Source organism: Armigeres subalbatus, chromosome 3 (genome assembly GCF_024139115.2).
Source record: "Armigeres subalbatus isolate Guangzhou_Male chromosome 3, GZ_Asu_2, whole genome shotgun sequence".
Taxonomy (NCBI): domain Eukaryota; kingdom Metazoa; phylum Arthropoda; class Insecta; order Diptera; family Culicidae; genus Armigeres; species Armigeres subalbatus.
In genome coordinates, this window is record NC_085141.1 from 77,329,346 (window position 1) to 77,354,393 (window position 25,048).

At 43.0% G+C, this 25,048-nt stretch overlaps 1 protein-coding gene across 5 annotated transcripts in view; it reads right to left on the minus strand.

Moving 5' to 3' along the window:
• LOC134224359 (ATP-binding cassette sub-family G member 1) overlaps window positions 1–25,048 on the minus strand; it is a 204,972-nt gene that overhangs the window by 39,198 nt on the left and 140,726 nt on the right. Inside the window, exon 1 of one of the 5 annotated variants that reach the window (XM_062703690.1) lies at window positions 20,230–20,589. The exons of the other annotated variants lie outside the window; for them this stretch is intronic. Coding sequence (XP_062559674.1) covers window positions 20,230–20,534 — 305 coding nt within the window. The 5' untranslated portion in view covers window positions 20,535–20,589. Of the gene's footprint in view, window positions 1–20,229; window positions 20,590–25,048 lie in introns of those variants that run through there. 5 annotated transcript variants of the gene reach the window in all.

Consider the following 25,048-nt stretch of genomic DNA (forward strand, 5'->3'; position numbering starts at 1 on the left):
AAATCGTCATCAGTGACATGAACGCACAGGCAGGGAGGAAATGTATAGACCGGTCATCGGACCGGATAGTCTTCAAACCGTATCGAATGACAACGGCCAACGATGCATAAACTTCGCAGCCTCCCGCGGAATGGTAGTCCGAAGCACCTTCTTTCCCCGCAAAAATATCCACAAGGTCACATGGAAATCACCTAACCAAGAAACGGAAAACCAAATCGATCACGTTCTAATCGACGGTAAATTCTTCTCCGACATAACGAACGTCCGCATATACCGTAGTGCGAATATTGAATCCAACCACTATCTCGTTACAGTATGCATGCGCTCAAAATTCTCGACGGTGTACAACACGCGTCGGAGTCGGACGCCGCGGCTTAACTTGGGCGGCTACAAGACGGTAGACTAGCCCAAGAATACGCGCAGCGGCTGGAAGTGGCACTCCCAACGGAAGAGCAGCTAGGCGCAGCGTCTCTTGAAGATGGCTGGAGAGATATTCGATCCGCCATTGGAAGCACCGCAACCGCTGCACTTGGCAAGGTGACCCCGGATCAGAGAAACGACTGGTTTGACGGCGAATGTGAGCAGTTAGTAGAAGAGAAGAATGCAGCATGGGCGAGATTGCTGCAACATCGCACGAGGGCGAACGAGGCACGATATAAACAGGCGCGGAACATACAAAACTCGATTTTCCGGAGGAAAAGCGTCAGCAGGAAGATCGAGACCGTGAAGAGACGGAGAAACTGTACCGCGCTAATAACACACGAAAGTTCTATGAGAAGTTGAACCGTTCACGTAAGGGCCACGTGCCACAACCTGATATGTGTAAGGACATAAACGGGAACCTTCTTACGAACGAGCGTGAGGTGATCCAAAGGTGGCGGCAGCACTACGAAGAACACCTGAATGGCGATGTGGCAGACGAAGATGGCGGTATGGTGATGGACCTGGGGGAACGCGCGCAGGACATAGTTCTACCGGCTCCGGATCTCCAGAAATCCAGGAGGAGATTGGCCGGCTGAAGAACAACAAAGCCCCTGGGGTTGACCAACTACCAGGAGAGCTATTTAAACACGGTGGTGAGGCACTGGCTAGAGCGCTGCACTGGGTCATTACCAATATTTGGGAGGAGGAAGTTTTGCCGCAGGAGTGGATGGAAGGTGTCGTGTGTTCCATCTACAAAAAGGGCGATAAGCTGGATTGTAGCAACTACCGCTCAATCACATTGCTGAACGCCGCCTACAAGGTACTCTCCCAAATTGTATGCCATCGACTAGCACCAATTGCAAGGGAGTTCGTGGGGTAGTACCAGGCGGGTTTTATGGGCGAACGCTCCACCACGGACCAGGTGTTCGCCATTCGCCAAGTACTGCAGAAATGCCGCGAATACAACGTGCCCACACATCGTCTATTCATCGACTTCAAAGCCGCATATGATACAATCGATCGAGACCAGCTATGGCAGCTAATGCACGAACACGGATTTCCGGATAAACTGACACGGTTGATCAACGACGATGGATCGGGTGATGTGCGTAGTTCGAGTTCCAGGGGCATTCTCGAGTCCCTTCGAAACCCGCAGTGGGTTACGGCAAAGTGATGGTCTTTCGTGTCTGTTATTCAACATCGCTTTGGAAGGGGTAATACGAAGAGCAGGGATTAACACGAGTGGTACAATTTTCAATAAGTCCGTCCAGCTATTTGGCTTCGCCGACGACATAGATATTATGGCACGTAACTTTAAGAAGATGGAAGAAGCCTACATCAGACTGAAGAGGGAAGCCAAGCGGATCAGACTAGTCATCAACACGTCGAAGACGAAGTACATGATAGGAAGAGGTTCAAGAGAAGACAATGTGAGCCACCCACCGCGAGTTTGCATCGGTGGTGACGAAATCGAGGTGGTAGAAGAATTTGTGTACTTGGGCTCACTGGTGACTGCCGAAAATGATACCAGCAGAGAAATTCGGAGACGCATAGTGGCTGGAAATCGTACATACTTTAGACTCCGCAAGACGCTCCGATCGAATAGAGTTCGCCGCCGTACCAAACTGACAATCTACAAAACGCTCATTAGACCGGTAGTCCTCTACGGACACGAGACCTGGACGATGCTCGTGGAGGACCAACGCGCACTTGGAGTTTTCGAAAGGAAAGTGCTGCGTACCATCTATGGTGGGGTGCAGATGGCGGACGGTACGTGGAGGAGGCGAATGAACCACGAGTTGCATCAGCTGTTGGGAGAACCATCCATCGTTCACACCGCGAAAATCGGACGACTGCGGTGGGCCGGGCACGTAGCCAGAATGTCGGACAATAACCCGGTGAAAATGGTTCTCGACAACGATCCGACGGGTACAAGAAGGCGAGGTGCGCAGCGGGCAAGGTGGATCGATCAGGTGGAAGATGACTTGCGGACCCTCCGTAGACTGCGTGGCTGGCGACGGGTTGCCATGGACCGAGCCGAATGGAGAAGACTCTTATATACCGCACAGGCCACTTCGGCCTTAGTCTGAATAAATAAATAAAAAATGATGTATGTGATATTTAAGAGTGGACTATCTTGTACTTAAAAATCTTTGGTATCATTTTCAGTAATGAAATATGATGTCATCAAAATTGATTTTTTCTAAATCCGTTTATTTACTCTCATGGCTCTAGCGAAAAATTGAATACCTCTAAACACAATACAAGCAAAACATTGAACACTCCTAGACAGAATAGATGGCTAAGAGATTGGAGGAAAACCTGAATAAAATTGATGAAAACCGACTGAGATATAGCCATTTGAACATTTAGTTAAAACGATTGTCTGAACGAATAAATCCTAGTGTTAAAGAACAGGCTCGAACTTCTATTTCAGAAGAATATCCACTGGAATCGTCTCCCAAACTGCTGAAGTGTTTCTCCTGTAAACTTAGAACCATTTCCTGTAGATATGCAGGAGAAATTCACGTAACAAGGCAGAAAGATTTCCCAACCAAATGCAAAAGAATTTCCAATAAGACTTTTCTGAGCAAATTAATAAGTATTTCCGTGGAAAATTAAAAGAAAAAAAATCCGAAAAAAAATCCTTGCCGAGAAAAATCAGAAGAGTTTTCCGTAAAAAAATCATTGAACTGATCTGCGGAAACTACCCGGGTAGAAGCCGTGATATAGGTAACAAAACATGATATGCAGTTCATTGAAGTAATAGTAGAAATAACAAGAGAAATAACAAAAATTTGTACAGAAATGTTATAAAAATATCAGGTTTTTCATACGCGTAACGAAAAATCTTATAAATGCAACAAGGTTTAAGTAATCATTTGGACCAAATAGGACATGAATGGAATGCATGTTCCTTTCAATGCCATCAAAAAAATCGAAGAATTGGAGTAGGGTAGAGAACCATTTGACAGCACCCCCTATTCCCGTCCACAACGTTCATTACTCGGGAGCATTGAATCCGAATTACTTGTTTTTTAGTACATGGTTAGTTTCTGTCGATTTCTAGTGATGTACAAAGAATCATGCCATTTGGTTGGCACGCGGTCGAGTTATTAACGTTACGGACGGGAATAGAGGGTGCTGCCTAAGTGGTCTTGCTCCCTACATGTCCTAAGGTCAATACGCACAACGAAGGATCTATTTGCTTCTTGTAGGAATTCAATGAGCTTCTAGTAACCAATAAAAAGGGGCATGGACCATTTCCAAATAGTGAGAAGAACCCTTGGGTTACGAGTGTAGACAAGACCTGTGCGTCCAATGAAAATTTATAGTCATCGGTGAGATAGATCATTTTCAGCCAGCGGTGGTGGCGTGGTGGCGTCACGCCGATAACCGATGGCGTCACGCCGTTGGCAATCGGCGGCGGCGGCGCGGCGGCGTAGGTCGGCTTGAGCTATTTTCAAGCATTTGAAATTCTCCGAAATTGTTCCACAAATTCCTACTCCACCAGGAATTCCTCCGGAAGTTCTTCCAGAAGTTGAACCAAAAGTTCTTCCAGAAATTGCATCGTGAGTTCTTCCAGGAATTCCTCCGGGAAATATTTCGAATGTTCCTTCGGAAATTCCACCGGGAATTCCTCCGAAGGTTCCTCCTTCCGGAAGTTCCTACGGCAATTCCTCCAGGAATTCCTCCGGGATTTCTTCTTTATTTCAAGCATTCTAAATTCTCCAAAATTCTGCAACAAATTCCTCAAATTTCTTCCAGAAATTGCAGCGACAGTTCTTCCAGGAATTTCATTCGGAAGTTCTTTCGGGAATTTCTCCGGAAGTTCTTCAGGATTTCTTCTGAAAGTTCCTCCGAAATTTAAAATTAAGTCGTTTTTGGCCTTTGCAGTCTTGTAAAGCAGCAAAAACAAGTTTATTTCTTTCGGTAATATATTTTACCCTTTTCAAGGATTCTAAAAATGTATGCAATTAGCTTTAATTTTACAGTTTGTTTTAAACCCATCCCTAGTTTTATTCACTGAAGTTTTTTTCGTTGTTAGAATGGTGGTATTGCACACTAATGTAGCCGATTCAATAAAAAAAGGCGCCCGCTTCGGCTACACACACTTGAAAATTTTTAGATAATTTATTACCGAAACCGTCGGATGCAGAAGAAAACTTGTTTTTGCTGCTTTACAAGACCGTTAACGGCCGAAAACGACTTGATTTTCAATTAAGTTTTCCCCAGTCGCCAAGAGTTATTTCGTTCCTCCGAAAGTTCCTCCGCGAATTCCTCCGAAAATTCCTCTGGAAATTCCTCCAGGAAGTCCTCCGTAAGTTCCTCCGGGAATTCCTCCGGAAGATGCTCCAGGAACTCTTCCGGAAATTCCCCCGGAAATTTCTCCAGGAATTGTTCTAGAAGTTCCTCCAGGAATTCTTATGGAAGTTTTTCCAGGAGTTCCTCCGCAAGTTCCTCCAGAAATTGCTTCGAAAGTTCCCCCAGGAATTCCTTCGGAAATTACTCGAGGAATTCTTCTAGAAGTTCCACGGGGAATTCATCCGGAAATTCGTCGGGTAGTTGCTCCGGACGTTCTTCGGAGAGTTGCTCCGGAAGTTCCTCGGGCAGTTGCTCCGGAAAATCCTCGGAGAGTTGCTTCCGTAGTTCCACGGGGAATTCCTTCGGGAATCCTTCCGGAAGTTTCTCAGGGAATTTCTTTGGATGTCCCTCCAGTAATTCCACCGGCATTTTTTTCTAGGAACTCCTCCGGAACCCCCAGCGGGAATTCCTCCAGAAGTTCCTTTAAAAATTCCTCCAGAAGTTCCTCCAGGATTTTTTTTCGGAAGTTCCTATATGAATGAATGCCTTAGGAAGTTTCTCCAAGAATACCCCCGGAAATTTGCTCAGGAAACTTCCGGGAAGTCCTGCTTCAATTATTACCAATAGAAAAACCAATAAAAGTTACTCCACATGGATTTCCACTATATACCTCTCTTTCCATTAAATTGTCTTGGATTTTTCAAAGAATTTCTTACGGAAATTTTATTGCAAAATCTAGATCTGTAATATCTTACGCGCATTCCTCTAAGAATTCTTCTAGAACCGGAAATTCCTACCCCAAAACTCCTACAAGGATTCTCCTGGAAAGTCGTTCACAAATATTTTTTTCTGGAAAATAATTCTCCGAATTTTATTTAGAAATTCTTCCAAGAATTTCCACAAGAGCTCTTTCACAAATTCCCTTAATAATCTCCCCGGAAATTCCTCAGAAAATTATTTACGTAATTTCCCCGGTAATTCCCACGGAAGTTCCTCAAAAAATTTATCTATGAATTCGCTCAGAAAAACCTTCAGGATTTCTCCGGAAATTCCCCTGGAAACTTCTCCGACATAGTGTTACCAGACGTACTTATTTAAGAGTACATGTACTCTTTTTGAGGCAGAAAAAGTACGTACTCTTCTTTTTCGGAGAGAAAGGTTATATGTACTCTTTTAAATATTGTTAGTGCCAATTTGATTTTCAAACTTAACATTGCAAAGTGAATCCATTTTCCTTAGTTTGCACAAATAAAGTACGCTATTGTGTACATACACTATTTAAATTGAAAGAATTTATTATTTTCATAATATTTAATTTGTTTAACTGTTCCTGGCCACGCTGAAATTAAAGATAGATCGCCAGTTTTTTTTCGTGAAATTTAGATATCAAAAACTTGGAAAACCAGCACGTTCACATCAAATATGGCACAAACTACAATACCTAACTACAAATTCGAAGCTGGACAGAGAAAATTGTCTAACTATGCATGGGAATTGGGAACATTATTTAAACGTTCTTTCGCATATCACAGACTGCGTTCATTCATGTTTTTGAAGCTATTCCTCAGATATCACACAGTTTCAAACACCATTTTTCCTATGAAGAGTTGGGCTTTTCAATTTTCCCAATAAATTTGAAAATAGTAGATAGGATCATGAGGTTTTATTCTATAAATTGTTCTTTTACTCCTTCACTCATATTTAGGAGAATTTTTTTCCAAATGTTATGTGATAATTATTCAAATTTTTATAACAAAAAATATGTTGGGGCCCTCCTTAGCTGTACGGTAAGACGCGCGGCTACAATGCAAGATCATGCTGATAGTGGCTGGGTTCGATTCCCGGTGCCGGTCTAGGTCATTTTCGGATTGGAAATTGTCTCGACTTCCTGGGCATAAAAGGTATCATCGTTTTAGCCTCATGATAAACGAATGCAAAAATGGTAACCTGGCTTAGAAATCTCGCAGTTAATAACTGTGTTAGTGCTTAATGAACACTAAGCTGCGAGGCGACTCTGTCTCAGTGTGGGGATGTAATGCCAATTAGAAGAAGAAGAAGATATTGAAAATAATTATTTTTGTTGAATTCATACACATTCAGCATCAGCGATACAATTTCATCTTACAAATATAAAAGAAATTTACTCAAATTCCGACCATGACTCATATTTCGAGCACTGGCTTTTTAGCGTCCTACAATTCAAAATTCCATCGATTTTCCGTGGAAAGAACCACACAAATAATGATGAAATGGTTATTTAAATCCAGTTGTTCGAAATTGGAGTCATGTTCGGGATATGAGTTAAAACGGTCCAATATCAAACTTGAATTGTAAATTTTTAAAAAATCGTTGGTTGTACTCTTTTGTACTCTATTTTTACTTGTTGAAAATGTACTCTTTTTAGTCAAACAGAATCTGGTAACACTACTCTGACATATCATAAGGAAATTACTTCGGAAATCCTCCCGGTTTTTCTTCAGAGACTACTTTAGAAATTCTCCGAGAATTCTCATAAAAATACCTACAAGAATATCCGCGAAATTTTCATCAAGAACTTTTCCAAAAACATCTCTGCACGTTCCCTGGAAATTTCTCTAGAAAATTCCTCATGGAACTGCTCCATGAATTTTCTCTTTCACGACGGAGTTTTTTGTGATAATATCCGGAGGAATGCATAAAAGATTGTAATGAGCAATGCATGCTTATCACAATAGATCTTACAAACGGTCGCAGTGATTAAAATACCCAACAAGGAAAAAAAATGAGTAAGGCAGAAGGTGGCAAAGCGAATCAAAATGTCAAGTACTCATCTGAAAGTTCAGACTCTATACTATAAAGTAGTGAAAGTTTCGTGAATGCCAGGTCATTATTCAAGGTTTGGCATTACTCACAAATGTGTAATTTTCTTTAAAAATAAGCGATCTTTATACCCTTCTTAGGATGTAAGAAGGGTAAAACACTATTTTTGCCTTTCTCGTACACCAAGGTATAACGAAAAGGCTATATATTCACCTCCTAGACGATTTTGTGGTAGATCATCATCTGAGTTCGAGACAGCAACACGTACGGACGTGTTTTTTGCTCGCGCATTTTTTCGAAGTGTTTTTTTTTTCTCGTTCTTTCGCTGTTTACGTTTTCGCTTGTCGCGTTGGCGTTATTTTCTCCTGGACCCGTCATGGGAGACTCGGTGGCCGATTCGGTCGCTGGAAAAGTGCCTAAGCGCACTGCTCTTGGAGGCGCGGGTAACCCCTCCAAGCAGCTTTTGCAGAGCAACGTGTTCTCGCCGTTGCCGCTTGATGACGCCGGCAATCCGCCGAAAAAGAGGAAGAAGCAGCAATCGCAGCTGCCGCAGGTGCAACCGGAGCGGAAGGAGAAGTGCCCGCCCGTGTTTGTGAAGGGCGATCCGCCGGATTTACGACCAAAAATTCGCCAGCTGATCGCTAAGGGGCTGAAATGTACTTTTCGGCTCTGCAGCGAGGGCGTGAAAGTGATGCCGGCCAACAGGGACCATCATCAATCCGTCGTGGAGTTCCTCGAGGTCCACAAGTATGAGTACTACACTCATGACCACCCCGGCACGAAGCCGCTCAAGGCTTTGCTGCGAGGACTTCACGACATGAAGGAGGAAGAGCTCCAAGCAGAGCTTGAAAGTTGCGGACTGAAGCCAGTAGCCGTCCACAAGATCGCTCGTCACGACAAGGCGAGGAAATATCGCGACCAGCTTTACCTGATCCATCTGGAGCACGGCTCCACTACCTGGAAGGACCTGAAGCTGGTTGGCGTTATAAATTACACCGTCGTTGACTGGGAGCGATATCGGCCAGTGCACCGCGATGTCACGCAATGCACCAACTGCTTCAATTTCGGGCACGGCACCAGAAACTGCCGCATGAAGCCGCGCTGCAACAAGTGTGGTGAACCCCATACGACTGACGAGTGCGACAAAATGGAGGTGGCCGATCTCAAGTGCGCCAACTGTGGCGACAAACATCGGGCCACCACAAAGGGCTGCCCAAAGCGAGCCGAGTTCCTGGAAATCCGGAAGAAGGCTTCCACCAGGACCATTCCGAAGAAGAACCGTGTTCCTGTAATCAACGAGGTGAACTTTCCAGTTTCCCGGCTCCCCGTCGTGTGATTCCAATACTCCCACCGCTACAGCCGCACAAGCGACTGGCAGCGGCAGCTGCATCGGTCCAAGCTCCAGCATCGTCGGCACCATCCACCAGCGAATGGCCCCCGCTTCCTCCTCCTGGGTTCCGTCGGCAGTCGGAGAACGAAGCCGTCCCACCGGAAGAATCTGCCCTGCTGTACACCCGGAGCAGCTGATGCCGATCTTCGCGCAGCTCGCCACTGACTGCGCGGCTGCAAAACCCGATTCGACCAGGTCTTCACACTTGGCATGTTCATCATTGAAAATGGCTGCTAGGGTGGGCCTGGTCAACTGGAACGCTTGCTCGCTAAAGAGCAAAACAATCGAGCTGAAGGATTTCCTTGAGGAGAAGGAAATAAACGTGGCGTTCATCACCGAAACGCACCTAAAACCGGAGGTGAACATCAACATCCCGGACTTCCGCATCGTGCGACTCGACCGGCCGACCAGGGGGGTGGTGTGGCCATCGCTCGCTACAACATCAACTGTCGTCTGCTTCCAAGCTTCCAGCTCAGTGTCATCGAGGCCATCGGTGTCGAAATCACCACTTCGGTCGGCACAATCGCGCTCATCGCGGCGTACTGTCCAACGCAAGCCAAAGCCGGCGATGGATCATCGGCTGCCCTTCGGAGGGACATCGTCAAGCTGACGCGGAGGCAAGGCCAGTACATCATTGCCGGCGACCTGAATGCCAAACATCAAGCCTGGGGCAACAGTCGCGGCAATCGAAACGGCACCATCTGGAGCAACGACATGGAGGAAGGCCACTACACGATCCTGAGCCCGGATTCCCCCACTCGGCTGAGTCGGTCCGGTGCCCACGCAACGCTCGACCTCTACGTAACAAACCTGAGTGACCACGTCTCGCAGCCGGTTGTATACCAGGAGCTCAGTTCGGATCACTATCCGGTGGTGGCGGAACTGGGCTCCTCGGTCAATCGGCACCAGCAGTTACGGCGGAACTACCACCGAGTGAACTGGCAGCGGTTCCAGCAGTGCGTCGATAACACCGTCGACTACGAGGTGCGTCCGCAGACGCCGGAAAGTATCGACCGCCAGCTGTGCGCTATCGAGGAGGCGATCACGGCGGCCCGAGAGCAACACGTACCGACGGCTCGGCAGGTAAGCAACTCCTTAAACATCGATACGCTCACCAAAGATTTGATTCGATTGCGGAATGTCACTCGCAGGCAGTTTCAGCGTACTGGACTGCCTGAGCTTAAGGCACGCTGCAATCGAATCACAAAAATTATCAAGGCCAGAATGGTGGACCTCAAAATAACGACTTCTCGAATAAGATCCGCACTCTCCCAGATTATGCTAAGCCGTTCTGGAAAATGACCAAAATTCTAAAATCCAAGCCTCGGCCCATTCCACCTTTGATCCCACTAGACAATAATGGCTCTAAGGATCGCTTGATAACTCCTGCAGAGAAGGTCGCTGAAATAGGTCGTCACTTCGTCAGCTCACACAATCTTGGGCAGAACATCGTCAGTCCACACGAAGCAGCCGTCAACGAGCATGCTAACAACATCCATTTGATTCCCAACGACTTCTCGGAGGAGTTGGAGATCTCAGCTGACGAATTGACGGCCTATATCAAATCGTCGAAGAACATGAAGGCCCCAGGCTTCGACAGCATCCTGAATCTCGAGCTCAAACACATGAGTGCTCCGTTCTTTGAGCACCTCTCGCTGATCTTTAATCAGTGTCTCCGGCTCAGCTACTTCCCATCGTCCTGGAAGTCAGCGAAAGTCATCCCCATCCGGAAGCCTGGGAAGGATTCTTCCTCCCCCAAAAGTTATCGACCTATCAGCCTTCTCTCAGGGCTATCCAAGCTATTCGAAAAAGCTATTCATCATCGGTTACTTGAGTCTGCCGAAAATCTCAACATCTTGCTCGAGGAACAGTTTGGTTTCCGACGCGGTCGGTCAACTGTACACCAACTGACTCGAGTTACCAACGTCCTCAGACGGAACAAGTTTGTCTCGAAAACATCCGCCATGGCCTTACTCGATGTCGAGAAGGCATTTGACAATGTATGGCATGATGGCCTGGTGTACAAACTACAACGCTACAATCTTCCCAGCTACCTGGTGAAAATCATCAACAATTACCTGTCGGCAAGGACATTCGAGTTCCAATGCGCACAACATCGTCGCAGGCGTCCCCCAGGGCAGTATCCTCGGGCCCCTGCTTTTCAATCTGTTCACCTCCGACATGCCAGAACCTCCAGAAGGCGGCATTCTGTCTCTGTTCGCAGATGACACATCCATCGTCTACAACGGTAGAGTGATCAGAGCGCTAGTGACAAAACTCCAACGAGGCCTGGATGCCCTGACAGAGTACCTCACCAGCTGGAAGATCTGTATCAACGCGGCGAAGACCCAGGTCATCATTTTCCCCCACTCCAAATCCCCTAAACTTGTTCCGCCTGGGGACTGTAAAATCATCCTCAATGGCACGACTGTGGAATGGGCCAATGAGGCCGACTACCTTGGTTGATTTCGACAGCAAGCTTATTTTCAGGCAACAGGTTGACAAAACGGTGACAAAGTGTAACGTCTTGTTGAAACTACTGTACCCTTTGATCAACCGCCGGTCGTCATTGTCCCTGAAAAATAAGCTTGCTGTCTACAAGCAAATCATCCTTCCTGTGATCGAATATGGCATGCCGGTCTGGGAGAGCTGCGCTAAAACCCACCACCTCAAACTTCAACGGGTCCAAAACAAATTCCTGAGGATGATCCTCAACACCCCTCCCAGGACAAGAACATCCGAGGTCCACCGTCTGGCCGGAATAAAACCTTACATGAACGCTTTGGTGAGTGTAAAGAAAAGTTTAGGGTCCGTTGCTTGCATTCGGATCAGGGTGCAATTAGGGCGCTAGTTCCAATCTAGGTTATCAAATTTGTATTGTAAATATTAGTGTACATAGTAGTTAGGTTATCAAATTTTAAAAAACACACTAGCGCCTCCTGAAGGCCGTCATGATACATTATATTTTAAAAATTAAGTAGAAACATATAAATAATAATAATAATAATAATAATTAAAATTGAAGTTGGAGGGCCAAGCCGGCCGATCACTGTACATGTCAAAAATAATTGTAAAACAAAAAATGTGTAAATAAAGAAGAATTTTACTACTACTATTTTGTGGTAGAAGGTCCGGAGACCCATAGTGTTATATACCAATCGGCTCAGCTCGCCGAATTGAGATACTGTCTGTCTATGTGTGTGTATGTGCGTTTGTGTATGTACGTGCGCAAAATAAAACTCACTCATCTTTTAAGCTTTTATCTTGATCCGATTTGTTTGTAATAAGTTGCATTCGACGGGGAATCCTGTATCATTGCTTCCTATTGAAAATTGGCCAGATCGGACTATGGGATCAAAAGCTATGGCCAAAATACGATTTATATACAAAAAATTCTCATTCATTTTTTTAGTATATCTAATGTACGAGAAAGGCACAAACATCGCTTGGTGGATCAATCAAGGTTTTACTTTATAGTTTGAAGGTGTGATGGTTTGGTGAGTTCCAATTGGCACATACACAACTAGGGTTGTATTAACAGTGTCTTTCTTTCCTTTTGTGTACGTATTAAGATCTCAAGGCCTAAACTCTAGTGAATTTTTGAATAAACTGATAAAGATCAAATGTTGGAGAAGTAAAGCAGATTTTTTGCTGCCTTTGCTTCCAAACATTTGCATCAAGAACATAAGTCTGCATCAGGAGGTTGGCGAAAACGAATTGGATTTCACAAAAAAGAATGAAGTGGACGAAGAAACCGTACTGGATCTTAGTGAGATCGTTTCTTGGATCCTTGTATCAATTTTGGATCTAGATGTTTTGGGATGATGTAGGTGTGGGGTATTCAATGAGCTCGAAATAATTGATTGAATTTTGGGTAGTATTATTGTTTTGATTTATCAGAGTATGTTGCTATTCCATGTTAACAGTGTAAGCAAAATACAAGGTTATTCCTAATGATGGTAGGATGTGAGAAAGCTGTCATTAATTTTGGCGGAAATCATCAGAATTCGTATGAAGAAGAAGGAGCATCAATCTACAAAAGCATATGTGCTAGAAAGAGAAGATATACTCTGCAAAGGCGATATGGTAATAAAACGGAATTTTCTTAGGCATTCAGTGTTCGTTTCTTGAGGCGGAAGGATGCTGATTCTTTATCGGCGTCCGAAGCCTGTTTTCCACGTAAGAAGTGGACATTTTGGAATAGATTTGTTTGGCTACGACAATGGTGTGGTCATTGCTCCCCTACTAGGTAAGACATGTTTGAGGTGATTGGAGAAAAGAAGCGGAATAAGGCAAAAAAGAATGATAAGCCTATGATCAACTAGAACGGCAAAAAAAAATGATAAGCCAAAATAAGTGAGCGCAAAAGAAAATGGTAAGGCCAGCATGTCAATCTAACACCAGATCTTATGAATGGGAGTCCCGTTCGATACCACTCTACCATTCCTGCTGCGCCGTGGTTTTGTGTGTCCCGATGGTTTAGTGGTATAGTAAGCGCTATCCACCCCAAAGGTCAGCAGTTCGAATCTAGAAAAATTCAGTGTTCGTTTCTTGAGGCGAAAGGATGCTGATTCTTTATCGGCGTCCGAAGCCTGTTTTCCACGTAAGAAGTGGACATTTTGGAATAGATTTGTTTGGCTACGACAGTAGGTATGAGCAATATATGTTTTACGCTTTCGGTGATTCGTAATAAGAGTTTTATGGATGGTTTTTGTTTAAAACTCTAGAACAGTACTTAAGAACTGTCCCAATTGTTGTTTGCTTTTTATGATTTCAAGCATAACTTGTGAGGAGAGACTATTTTCCTAAATAATAGCCTTGTTGGATGCTGGTATACTTTTACTGTAATATATAACACCATATTACGCTATAAAAACTTTGAACATAATTATATATCCAAACACATTATTCAAAGTCTAGGCTTCCATTTGAATAAATTGTTTGTGTCGAAGTGGAATTATTAGCGAAATTACGTCCTATTGACCATTTGTTTATTTTTTGTTGGGTTAAAACTTTTCGAGGTGTTGCAAATGTTCCAATTTATTTGAAGTAGTGCGGATAGTTAATCAATTCAGCCATTAAAGGAAAGTGAATTCACTAGTGTTATTATTATGCTGACACATCAGCACAAAATATGCCGAACGAATATTTTATATACTTTCTTTCTCGTTTCAGAGAGCGAACAATGGTGCTTAAAGGTCACTCCTCACGGAATTCAAGTTTCTAGGTTTAAGGACACTCCTCACGGAATCCAAAGTGCTCGCGTTTTCGGGGCGTTTTCGTTTCTTTGAAACTTGGATTGTTGGATTAGCCAGGGCAAGCTTAATAGCTAACTGACAAACTCTTAAAGAATTGAAAACAGCGACAATAGTTGAAGGTGTACCATTTTTTTCACCACCAATGATTTAAAAAAAAAAGTTAATGCTCGAGGGAATTCTTGAATAACTCTTTAAATCAAAAAGAGCACAAACCATTGTTTAGAGAGAAAATTGTCTTTTTGCTAAGCGTGTATCTGGAACGGAACAGTTATTGAAGGCGGCTTCAGGCGCAAGGATTAAAACGAGCACGACAAATTTGAAAAAAAAAACAACATACTTTTAGCTACGCGTGTTAATCCGAGTCCTGTATTCCAGTAATTCTTGGAGCACCTGGAGGGGAACAGCTATTGAATTATAATTATTTAAATTGGTTACATAGATCAAATAGGGCATGGACTATTTAAAAAAAAAGATAAGAAACTTTCGGTCACGTGTGTGGATTTCAAGACCTATACTCCAGGGAATTATTGGATGACCTGACAAAGAACAGGCGAATCCAATTTGGTAAAATACATAAAAAGGGTATGAACCATTTTCAAGAAGAGATAACAGCCCTTTGGTTACTCGTGTAAACCTTAAGGCCTATACACCAGAGAATCTTGGATGAACGGGAACGAAACGATTCTTGAAGACGTATCTAATCTGTTTAAATAGATCAAATAGGGCATGAAACATTTCCAAAAAGAGATGACTACTTTTTGATTACGCCTGTAGACCTCCAGGCATGTACTCCAGGAAATTCGTGGACGACCAACGACAAAACAGTTGTTGAAGGCGTATACAGTTTTATTCTACGGACTGAAAAGGGCATGAACCATTTACAGAAAAGAGATGTCAACCTTAAGGCTCATACTTCAAGGAAATATGGTTGAGCTGAAACAAACCAGCTGTTTAAGATGCATTCCATTTGGTTAAATAGATCGAATAAGGTAAGAACCATTTTCAAAAAGAGATAAAAGGCATATTTAAGGCCAGAGCCGTAGGGTAGACTCCCAGCGCCCTTGGCAAACCGTTATTGGGTCGCCCCTTACTTTCATGTATGTTTAAAACAAATGAAATGGCTGTTTTTTTTAAATCAACATTTTTTGCGTGGTGGATTTAATAAATGTTTGCTTTATGAATTCCTTAAGCCTCTATGACTTGCATGTGTTCCATTAGGTGTAAGGATTTAAAAAAAATCCAGAACATTTCTGAAAATAACTTTTAAAGAAATTTCAACGATTTTCTGAAAGATTATTAAATAAACCTACGCAAATGAAAAAAAAACCAGATCCAGTAGTGCGTGTGTTACCGACACAAAATCCAGACTTCCTTGTGAATTCACGCACTCGTGGATCTAGCTAGGCCAATAAAATCCATCTCTCAAGTGTGCCGGTCAGCGATTGAATTACTTTCGGACGTAGACGCAACCAGAAGAACCCTACTTTGTAATGGAATGACCTTCGGAATGGGAATTAGAACTTGGTCGGTGTTTTGAAAGAACTACTGGACTGGTGTTAGGGTAGGGTGTTTTTCGACTGGATAAGATTTAATACTCGGAACTTGGCTTTCTCAGTCTAAAAAATCAGGACTATGTTTTTTTTACTTGCCCGTCGTTTCGGTTGATGAGTTGTAGCCTTTTTGAAGGTTAGTATAGTCTGTTGTCTATCGTAAATAATTGTAAACAACTTTTGATCAGTGGTGGAGAGGGTGCTTTCATGCTTGCTTTTTGTAGAATTTTGGAAAATTGATTTTAAGATTGGATTTGTTTTCTAACATACAACAGATGCAACGTGGGACAAGTAAAAAACCATCGTCCTGATTCTTCAGACTGAGGAAGCCAACTAGTAAAACTACTGGACTTTAAATGAAATTCAACTTGGGGAGAATTGGTAGAAGGTAAGAATAGTGATTTGACCAAGTCGTATAAAAAAGACAATTCCGGGCCTATTTGGATCAAGATATATCAACTCCTAGAGTGGACCTATCCGTAGTTTGGTGGAATTGGTTGACTTGGTTAGGCCAATAATATATCAACTTTGAAATAGATCAGTTGCCATCATTACTGAGATCCCTCGAAGCAGATTCTTGTATTCAGCATGTCGTTGGAAAAGTGCCTCGTTTAAAGCGTTGCCAGATTATATAGACCCAAAAGAAAAAAAAATCAAATTTAAAATATCATCGAATATTGAACGTTTTAGGTCTAAGATTTAATTATATTGTCCATTTATTCACTAGTTATTTTCGTTATTGCAGATATGATTGACATTAACTGTGTCACCAGTGTTGTACTTGACTCGACTTTCAAAGTCGAGTCGAGTCAAGTACAAGACACTGAAGACGACCACACAGTTGTGGTCGAAATACGTATCTGCAAAGATAACGAAAATTAACTGGTGGAATTAAATGGACAGTACTTAATTCGTCTTAGACGGTTTAATATATTCCACTAAAAGAGCTTAATATATTTTTCCGCCTTTGTATGTTTTTTCACCATTATACAATTGTCTGGTTTAAAGGATTCAAAAATTTCGAAGGTTCAAATGCGATCGTTATGGTCCGATTTTTTCTTAAATAAACTCCCTACCATTCCATCTATTATTTGGAAACGGCTTTAATTTATTATTCACGAACGAAAATTATACGCGTTTTTACAGCCTACTCTGTATTTTGCCTTTGGCGTGTTTAAGTCTTCATCTAGGGCTTCCTCCTCAAAAACTTGTTCCCCTCTTCTTTTCATTTATATTTCCTGTTCTTTTCTTTTTTCACCTTCTTCTTCATCAGGTAAATGATAAAAAAATAGTTATTATACTCCTTGAGCCTACGTTCTGTTACCTGTATCAGTTATTGACGAAAAAAGGCCTTTCGAAATTTGTCAAACGGTTGATTGCAGATGTAGTCCCCGAGGGAAACGTCTGTTAAAAGCTTGAATCTGAAACACATTGAATCGATAAGTTTGAGAATATACCAAGGTTTTTAACACGGTTTGATTTTAGCCGATTGAGACCCTCCGCATCAATAAAACAAAGAATTAACCTCACCACAAAAGATCGCAAAAAAAAAACAACAAAAATTCAAGTGGTATCCATCCAACCGCGTAAAAAACCTTGATGAGATTTGTCATCATTTCCTATAGTTCAATTCTGGATTTCGGCGCCCCCCTAAGGCCTGGCGCCCTTGGCGGGGGCCAACCTGGCCAACCACACGCTACGACGCTGTTTAAGGCATATCTAATTTGATTCTACTGATTGAAAAGGGGCATAAACCATTTCCAAATAGAGAGAAGAACCCTTTGGTTACACGTGTAGACTAGACCTGTACGCCGAATGAAAATTCATCGGCGGCGGTGAGATAGCTCATTTTCAGCCAGCGGTGGTGGCGTGGCGGCGTCACGCTGTTGGTAATCGGCGGCGGCGGCGTAGATCGGCGGTAGCTTTTTTCAAGCATTTGAAATTCTCCGAAATTCTTCCACAAATTCCTCCTTGAATTCTACTAGGAATTCTTCCGGAAGCTCTTCCAGAAATTGCATCAAAAGTTCTTCCAGGAATTCCTCCAGGAAATATTCCGAAAGTTCCTCAGGAAATTCGTCCGAAATTTCCTCCGAAGGTTCCTTCGGGAATTCCTCAGGAAAATCCTTCAGGAATTCTTCCGGAAGTTCTTCTTTATTTTAAGCATTCGAAATTTTCCGAAATACTGCAACAAATTCCTCAGGAAGCTCCTCCGGGAATTCCTCCAGAAGTTCCTCCGGGAATTCTTCTGGAAGTTCCTCCGGGAATTCCTCCGGAAGTACCTCCGGAAGTTCGCCCGGAAGTTCCTCGGGGAGACGCTTCGGAAGTTCAACGGGGAATTCCTCCGAAAGTTTCTCGGGGAATTCCTTCGAAAGTTCCTCCCGTAATTCCATCGGCATTTTTTTCCAGGAACTCCTCCGCAACCTTCTTCGGGAATTCCTTCAAAAGTTACTTTAAAAATTCCTCCGGAAGCTCCTCCAGAAATTTCTTAGGAAGTTTCGCTAGGAACTATTCCGGTAGCCCCTTCAATTTTTTTTATGGAAGTTCCTCCAGGATTTTTTCGGAAATTCCTTTATGAATGCCTTAGGAAATTTCTCCAAGAATACCTCCGGAATACCTCAGGAAACTTTCGGGAAGTCCTGTAACTTCTTAAATAATTACCCATAGAATGTCTCCTGAAATTCTCTCTGGAGTTCCTCCAAAAGTTCCTCCATATGGAATTCCACTAAATATACCTCTCCTCCTGGAAAGTTGTTTTTTGGAATGTTTGAAGAATTTCTTATGGAAATTGGCCCAATCTTATGCTATTGGCCCAAACAATTCCGGAAAGAGGTCCTTTGTAGCCTAGAAGAGAATGGGGAAAATCGTACCCCGGATGTTATACCCGGCTCTCCGCATGATTGAACAACAGGCACGAAAGTCCATCACATTGTCGTAGAACCCGGTGGGATTTGAACGACCTGGAGTGTCGTTGCTTTTAGCAGTTTTGAGAATCATCTTGTAATTCTTAAATAACTCCCCGCTCATTTTGTATACAATTGCTCACATGTCGTTTTCTTGCCTAAACTGCAGATCTCGGGTACTTATTCAGTGATGTATGTGATTTTGTAAATATTAAACGTCGATTTGTCCAATCTGATAGCACTCCCACGCAATCCATCATCACAGACGGATAGGGGAAGCCTTCGGCTACCTGTTGGTGGTGTTGGTTTGCGTGGGAGTTCCATCAGATTGGACAAATCGACGTTTGAATCTTTGTTTACAAAATCACATACGTCCTTTTGAATAAGTACCCGAGAGATACTGTTCTTCATCACACTTTAAAAAATGATCCATTCTTTTTTTGAACGTAAATAGGGTGGCTGTACCGGTAATAGTGGTGTACCAGTAATAGTGGAAACGTGATTTTCAATAGAATTTGTACATATTTATTTTTTTAAATTACTTCATAGCATAGCGCTTGCTAATAATAGTTGAATGTGTTCGAAAATTATTTGAAATTTTCCGGGAAAATATAGGAAAACATCAACATTTTTAACATTTTTTTTAACATTTCTTAAAATTTTAGCTCCCTTCCACCAGTAATAGTTTGGCGTTCCTATAATAGTGAATCCCATAAGAAACAAATGGGATTCACTATTATAGGAACAGAAGTTAGCAAGTACCACTATTACTTGTCCATGTCCCATATAGTGGAGGAAGCGATTTCGAAAAGAAAACAATATTTTAAAGAATCAACACCATTTTTCTTGAAAAGAAGAAAAGAACAGCTTTCTGCCAATATATTAACATCACTGGAAATGTATTCCTATCATTTGGTATGAATTAAACAATTTAGACCTATCCCTAATACCACTATTACTGGTACACCGACCCTAGTATCGTTCTCTAATAAACAATAATGATATCAAAATCGACAAGATTCTCACGGTGGTAAAAAATGATGAGACAATAATTTTAAATTAAGGTGTCACTGCCAAAAGCTATTACCCATAATACGTTCCATGCATTTTCATTCAAATAGTTTCTATAATTTGCTCGTTCTATTAGGTTTAATTTCCTCACATCAGATTATAATATAGATATGTAGACAATGTCTACACTTGCACTGACTGGACTGCACAGACAGCTGTTTTTTCTTTCCATTAGCTTACCAATTGACCTCCCAGCAAATTTAATTTGCTGTTGTGAGAAAATGAAATCCAGACCACGATGAAAGAGGAAGACATGCCTGATGCTACACATCTCGCTGATTTCAATATAAACTGTGATTCTTATAACCAACGAAAGATAATCACGCGAACGCTTGTAATAAATTACAACACAATCCTTGATGAACATAATATGGCACACACAACACTCAAACAACCAATAATATTGCGATATTCAGTTTTATTTTCTTGTATATCTTAACGCATTGGCAAAGATTCAACTTTTTCAGTTCATTCACGTGTTTAGTATTGTTTGTGATTTATTTCCATCTAAAACGACTCGCCATCTGACTAACCTTCGAATCCACACACCAGGCATATCCTCATCCTCTTCCATTAAATTTTCCGCCGGATCTGCTGCAAATCGGCTTTTACTGAAGTAACACAAATTAAAACTATTATCACAGCTCGGATGGTAGGACCTATTGGATGATCCACTAAGGGCTTCCAAATTGTCCAAACTACTCGCACCGGACGGTGGAAAACTCATCGCCACCAGCGGAGCCCGCTTCGGCATCGGAGTTGGCGCACACTCCAGCTCCTCGTAGGGTGGATCATCGTCCTCCAGGCTGGCACTCAACCGTTTAATAATTTTGGACATTTTCCACGAGCGTTCCCAATTGGGACGAACTTCAACAACCGTACCGATCGCGACAACCGTACCGAGTTGACTAGAGGAGGAAGCTGGTCATGCTCGACGGGTGAATTGCGATCTCACACGCCGCCAGTTCGGTTGCTCAACAAAGCTGTCTCTTGTGCCTACACCCAACTTTAGTTTTATGTCGTTGATTGAATTAGAAGCCAGTGGGGCCGCCGCCGCCGCCGCAGCGACCGATGGTTGACCGATAATGATGGACGATCGCGACGATGACAATTGCGGCTCAATTGGGTTGCACCAGAATCGAAACGAGGAGGTGTGTAATAAATAAGCATAACTCAGTTCTCGGTGGGATCAGAGTGGAGCAAATTGCATGTCTGATTATATCAGTGTGTTTGCAATAATGGGTGAAAATGCAAGTTGTATTCTATTCTACGTACTAAAAATAATAAACAGGTGGAACTAAATCCCACGGTACCTAACCAGACCGGATAAATGAGTGCACTCTTGACAATTAGCTTTCGATTCATATTTTGCTAAATTAGTTAGCAGGAGAGATTTTGCACGTTGGAGAACAAATGCAATTACGTTGAACTTATTTCACAAGATTTAAACAAGCAATAATTTAACTTCAAATTTACGACTAAATTCCCAATTTTCTTTTCTATTAGACCGTTGATGACAAAAATCATCATATTTTGAGATGCTTTATTTTTCAAAGCAAAAAAAACATTCATTGGTGCTGTTGAATATTCTCGAAATTATTGCTGTTTAAATTAAAATGAAAGATCGTTTACGTGAAAATATAGATCTTTTATTCACTGAAACAATCAATTGTCTATTGATGAGTGTTATGTCAAGGGAACAGTTTACTTTAAAAATAGATTTTTGATCCATGGGTATTTTATTTCGTTTTCCTTGTAGATGTAGTACGTTCTGGTCACGATTACCGCTGCGAATGAGAGCATTTAACGCCCAATTTTGTTATATGCCGACATTAGATTTAATTCACGCAATATGATAAGAAAAAGGTCAAGGTAAACAGCAGACCTTCTATTTCAGGCGTTCGCAAACATTTTTAAAACATGAAGGAGATTTTCCCTATTATTACCAGAATGCTGAATATTGTGACAGCTAATCTACCATTGTGCATACATTTCCGCCGCCTTCTCACATCGCTCAAAAACCTATTTTGTAAAATTTGCAGCCAGCCTGCATATTGTGGAAAAAGGATTTTTTTTTTGTAATTCCCGTGGCCATGCAAATCTTAGTGTCGTGACCCTTAGTTTAGGAAACAATTCTCCATTATGGTTTCTTATCAGAGATTGTCGTCCAACAGTTAGTGATTTACGCTACGGTGATAACCAGGCAATGAATGAGAATATCTAGCCAAAATACTTCTCATTATCAACATCCGCCTGTCTGCATGGCCCGCATGGCCATTTAAGGTGTAAGCAGCGGCGGTGCGGTGGGGGCGCGCCGGTCCGAAAATTGTAGGCGAAGGCGTTTGTTGTGATTTTAATTGGCAGGGGCGAGGATAAACAATTAAATTGCATCGCTTAGGGTAAAATCAGCAGTGATTCAAATCGTTCGGGGCTGTCAGTTTGAATATGAATCTGAAACATTCATTTTCCCAGCAGCTGTTCTAGATTGATTTTTTATACCAGTCAAATGTCAAAAAAATAGAACTGATATAACGCTCCGTTCTATTTTCTGCAGATTTGAACCACGATTGAATCACGAGATTCAAATATTTTCCAATTGTTTTGGTGTATGAATGCGTTATTTTATCTACGGATCAATCCACTTTGCAATTACGGCGCCTTTCTTGGCGCCAACATGATGATTTCATTTAATTGAAAATTTTAAAAACATGAATGGAACACTGCTGGGAAAATCAGCGAATTTGTTCTATTTTGGTCCAGATTCAAACTAAGAATAGGTAGTGGTCGAAAATTTAGAATGAAACTGAATCACTACTGATTTCACTCAGGGTGTGAACCGTTACACCGATTCGTTTAACTTTTAGTTTAAATTTGGTAGTTCGATGGTTATTTTCCCATCGTGGTTAAAATTTTACCCCGAAGCCGACCCATTTGAGTTTTGACAGATTGATAGTTATTTGGAACAAAATGGATTTGGCCCCAATTTTCTCGCAAACAAAGTTTAACTATCAAACTCCGAACTCCGGAGCAGAGTTATTTTTAACCACAGAGAAATAACAATCGAACTATCAAATTTTAGCTAAAAATTAAACGAATCGGTGGAATGGTTCACAGCTTTAGAAGAACTCGTCAAAAAAATCTTTCAACGATTGCCATGATTTTTTTTAGGACTGAAATACATTTTGTTAATTTGGTTAATGCCCATTTCACTTTAATTCTTCAACGCATTTAGAAAATTTAACTTTTCTCTTAAATGCACTCATATGATTTTGTTCAAGACTTGAACCCACATTTTTTTGCTATCAATCTTCCCCGCCAGAAAAAATATCTCGTTTATTTGATGTCAACATCCACATCAACACGTCGCCAACCACGCAGTCTACAGAAGGTCCGCAAGTCATCTTCCACCTGATCGATCCACCTTGTCCGCTACGTACCTTGCCTTTTTGTTCCCGTCGAATCGTTGTCGAGAACCATTTTCACCGGATTATTGTCATACATTCTGGCTACGTGCCCGGCCCACCCCAGATGGTACGCACCCCACCACAGATGGTACGCAGCACTTTTCTTTCGAAAACTCCAAGTGCGCGTTGGTCCTCCACGAGCATCCTCCAGGTCTCGTGTCCGTAGAGGACTACCGGTCTAATGAGCGTTTTGTAGATTGTCAGTTTGGTACGGCGGCGAACTCTATTCGATCGGAGCGTCTTGCGGAGTCCAAAGTACGTACGATTTCCAGCCACTATGCGTCCCCAAATTTCTCTGCTGGTATCATTTTCGCTCCCGCGCACGGACTTATTGAAAATTGTACCACTCGTGTTAATCCCTGCTCTTCGTATTACCCCTTCCAAAGCGATGTTGAATAGCAGACACGAAAGACCATCACCTTGCCGTAACCCTCTGCGGGTTTCGAAAGGACTCGAGGATGCCCCTGAAACTCGAAATACGCACATCACCCGATCCATCGCCGCTTTAATCAACCGTGTTAGCTTATCCGGAAATCCGTGTTCGTGCATTAGCTGCCATAGCTGGTCCCGATCGATTGTATCATATGCGGCTTTGAAATCGATGAATAGATGATGTGTGGGCATGCTGTATTCGCGGCATTTCTGCAGTACTTGGCGAATGGCGAACACCTGGTCCGTGGTGGAGCGTTCGCCAATAAAACCTGCCAGGTACTGCCCCACGAACTCCCTTGCAATTGGTGCTAGTCGACGGCATAAAATTTGGGAGAGTACCTTGTAGGCGGCGTTCAGCAATGTGATTGCGCGGTAGTTGCTACAATCCAGCTTATTCCCCTTTTTGTAGATGGGACACACGACACCTTCCATCCACTCCTGCGGCAAAACTTCCTCCTCCCAAATCTTGGTAATGACCCAGTGCAGCGCTCTAGCCAGTGCCTCACCACCGTGTTTAAATAGTTCTCCTGGTAGTTGGTCAACCCCAGGGGCTTTGTTGTTCTTCAGCCGGCCAATCTCCTCCTGGATTTCCTGGAGATCCGGAGCCGGTAAAATTATGTCCTGCGCGCGTTCTCCTAGGTCTATCACCATACCGCTATCTTCGTCTGCCACATCGCCATTCTGGTGTTCTTCGTAGTGCTGCCGCCACCTTTGGATCACCTCACGCTCGTTCGTAAGAAGGTTCCCGTTCATGTCCTTACACATATCAGGCTGTGGCACGTGGACTTTACTTGAATGGTTTAACTTCTCATAGAACTTTCGTGTGTTATTAGCGCGGTACAGTTGCTCCGTCTCTTCATGGTCTCGATCTTCCTGCTGGTGCTTTTTCCTCCGGAAAATCGAGTTTTGTCTGTTCCGCGCCCGTTTATATCGTGCCTCGCTCGACCTCGTGCGGTGTTGCAGCGATCTCGCCCATGCTGCATTCTTCTCTTCCACTAACTGCTCACATTCGCCGTCATACCAGTCGTTTCTCTGATCCGGGGTCACCGTGCCAAGTGCAGCAGTTGCGATGCTACCGATGGCGGATCGAATATCTCTCCAGCCATCTTCAAGAGACGCTGCGCCTAGCTGCTCTTCCGTTGGGAGTGCCACTTCCAGCTGCTGCGCGTATCTTTGGGCTAGTCTACCGTCTTGTAGCCGCCCAATGTTAAGCCGCGGCGTCCGGCTTCGACGCGTGTTGTACACCGTCGAGAATTTTGAGCGCAGGCATACTGCAACGAGGTAGTGGTCGGATTCAATATTCGCACTGCGGTAAGTGCGTACGTTCGTGATGTCGGAGAAGAATTTACCGTCGATTAGAACGTGGTCGATTTGGTTTTCCGTTACTTGATTAGGTGATTTCCATGTGGCCTTGTGGATATTCTTGCGGGGGAAGACTACTACCATTCCGCGGGAG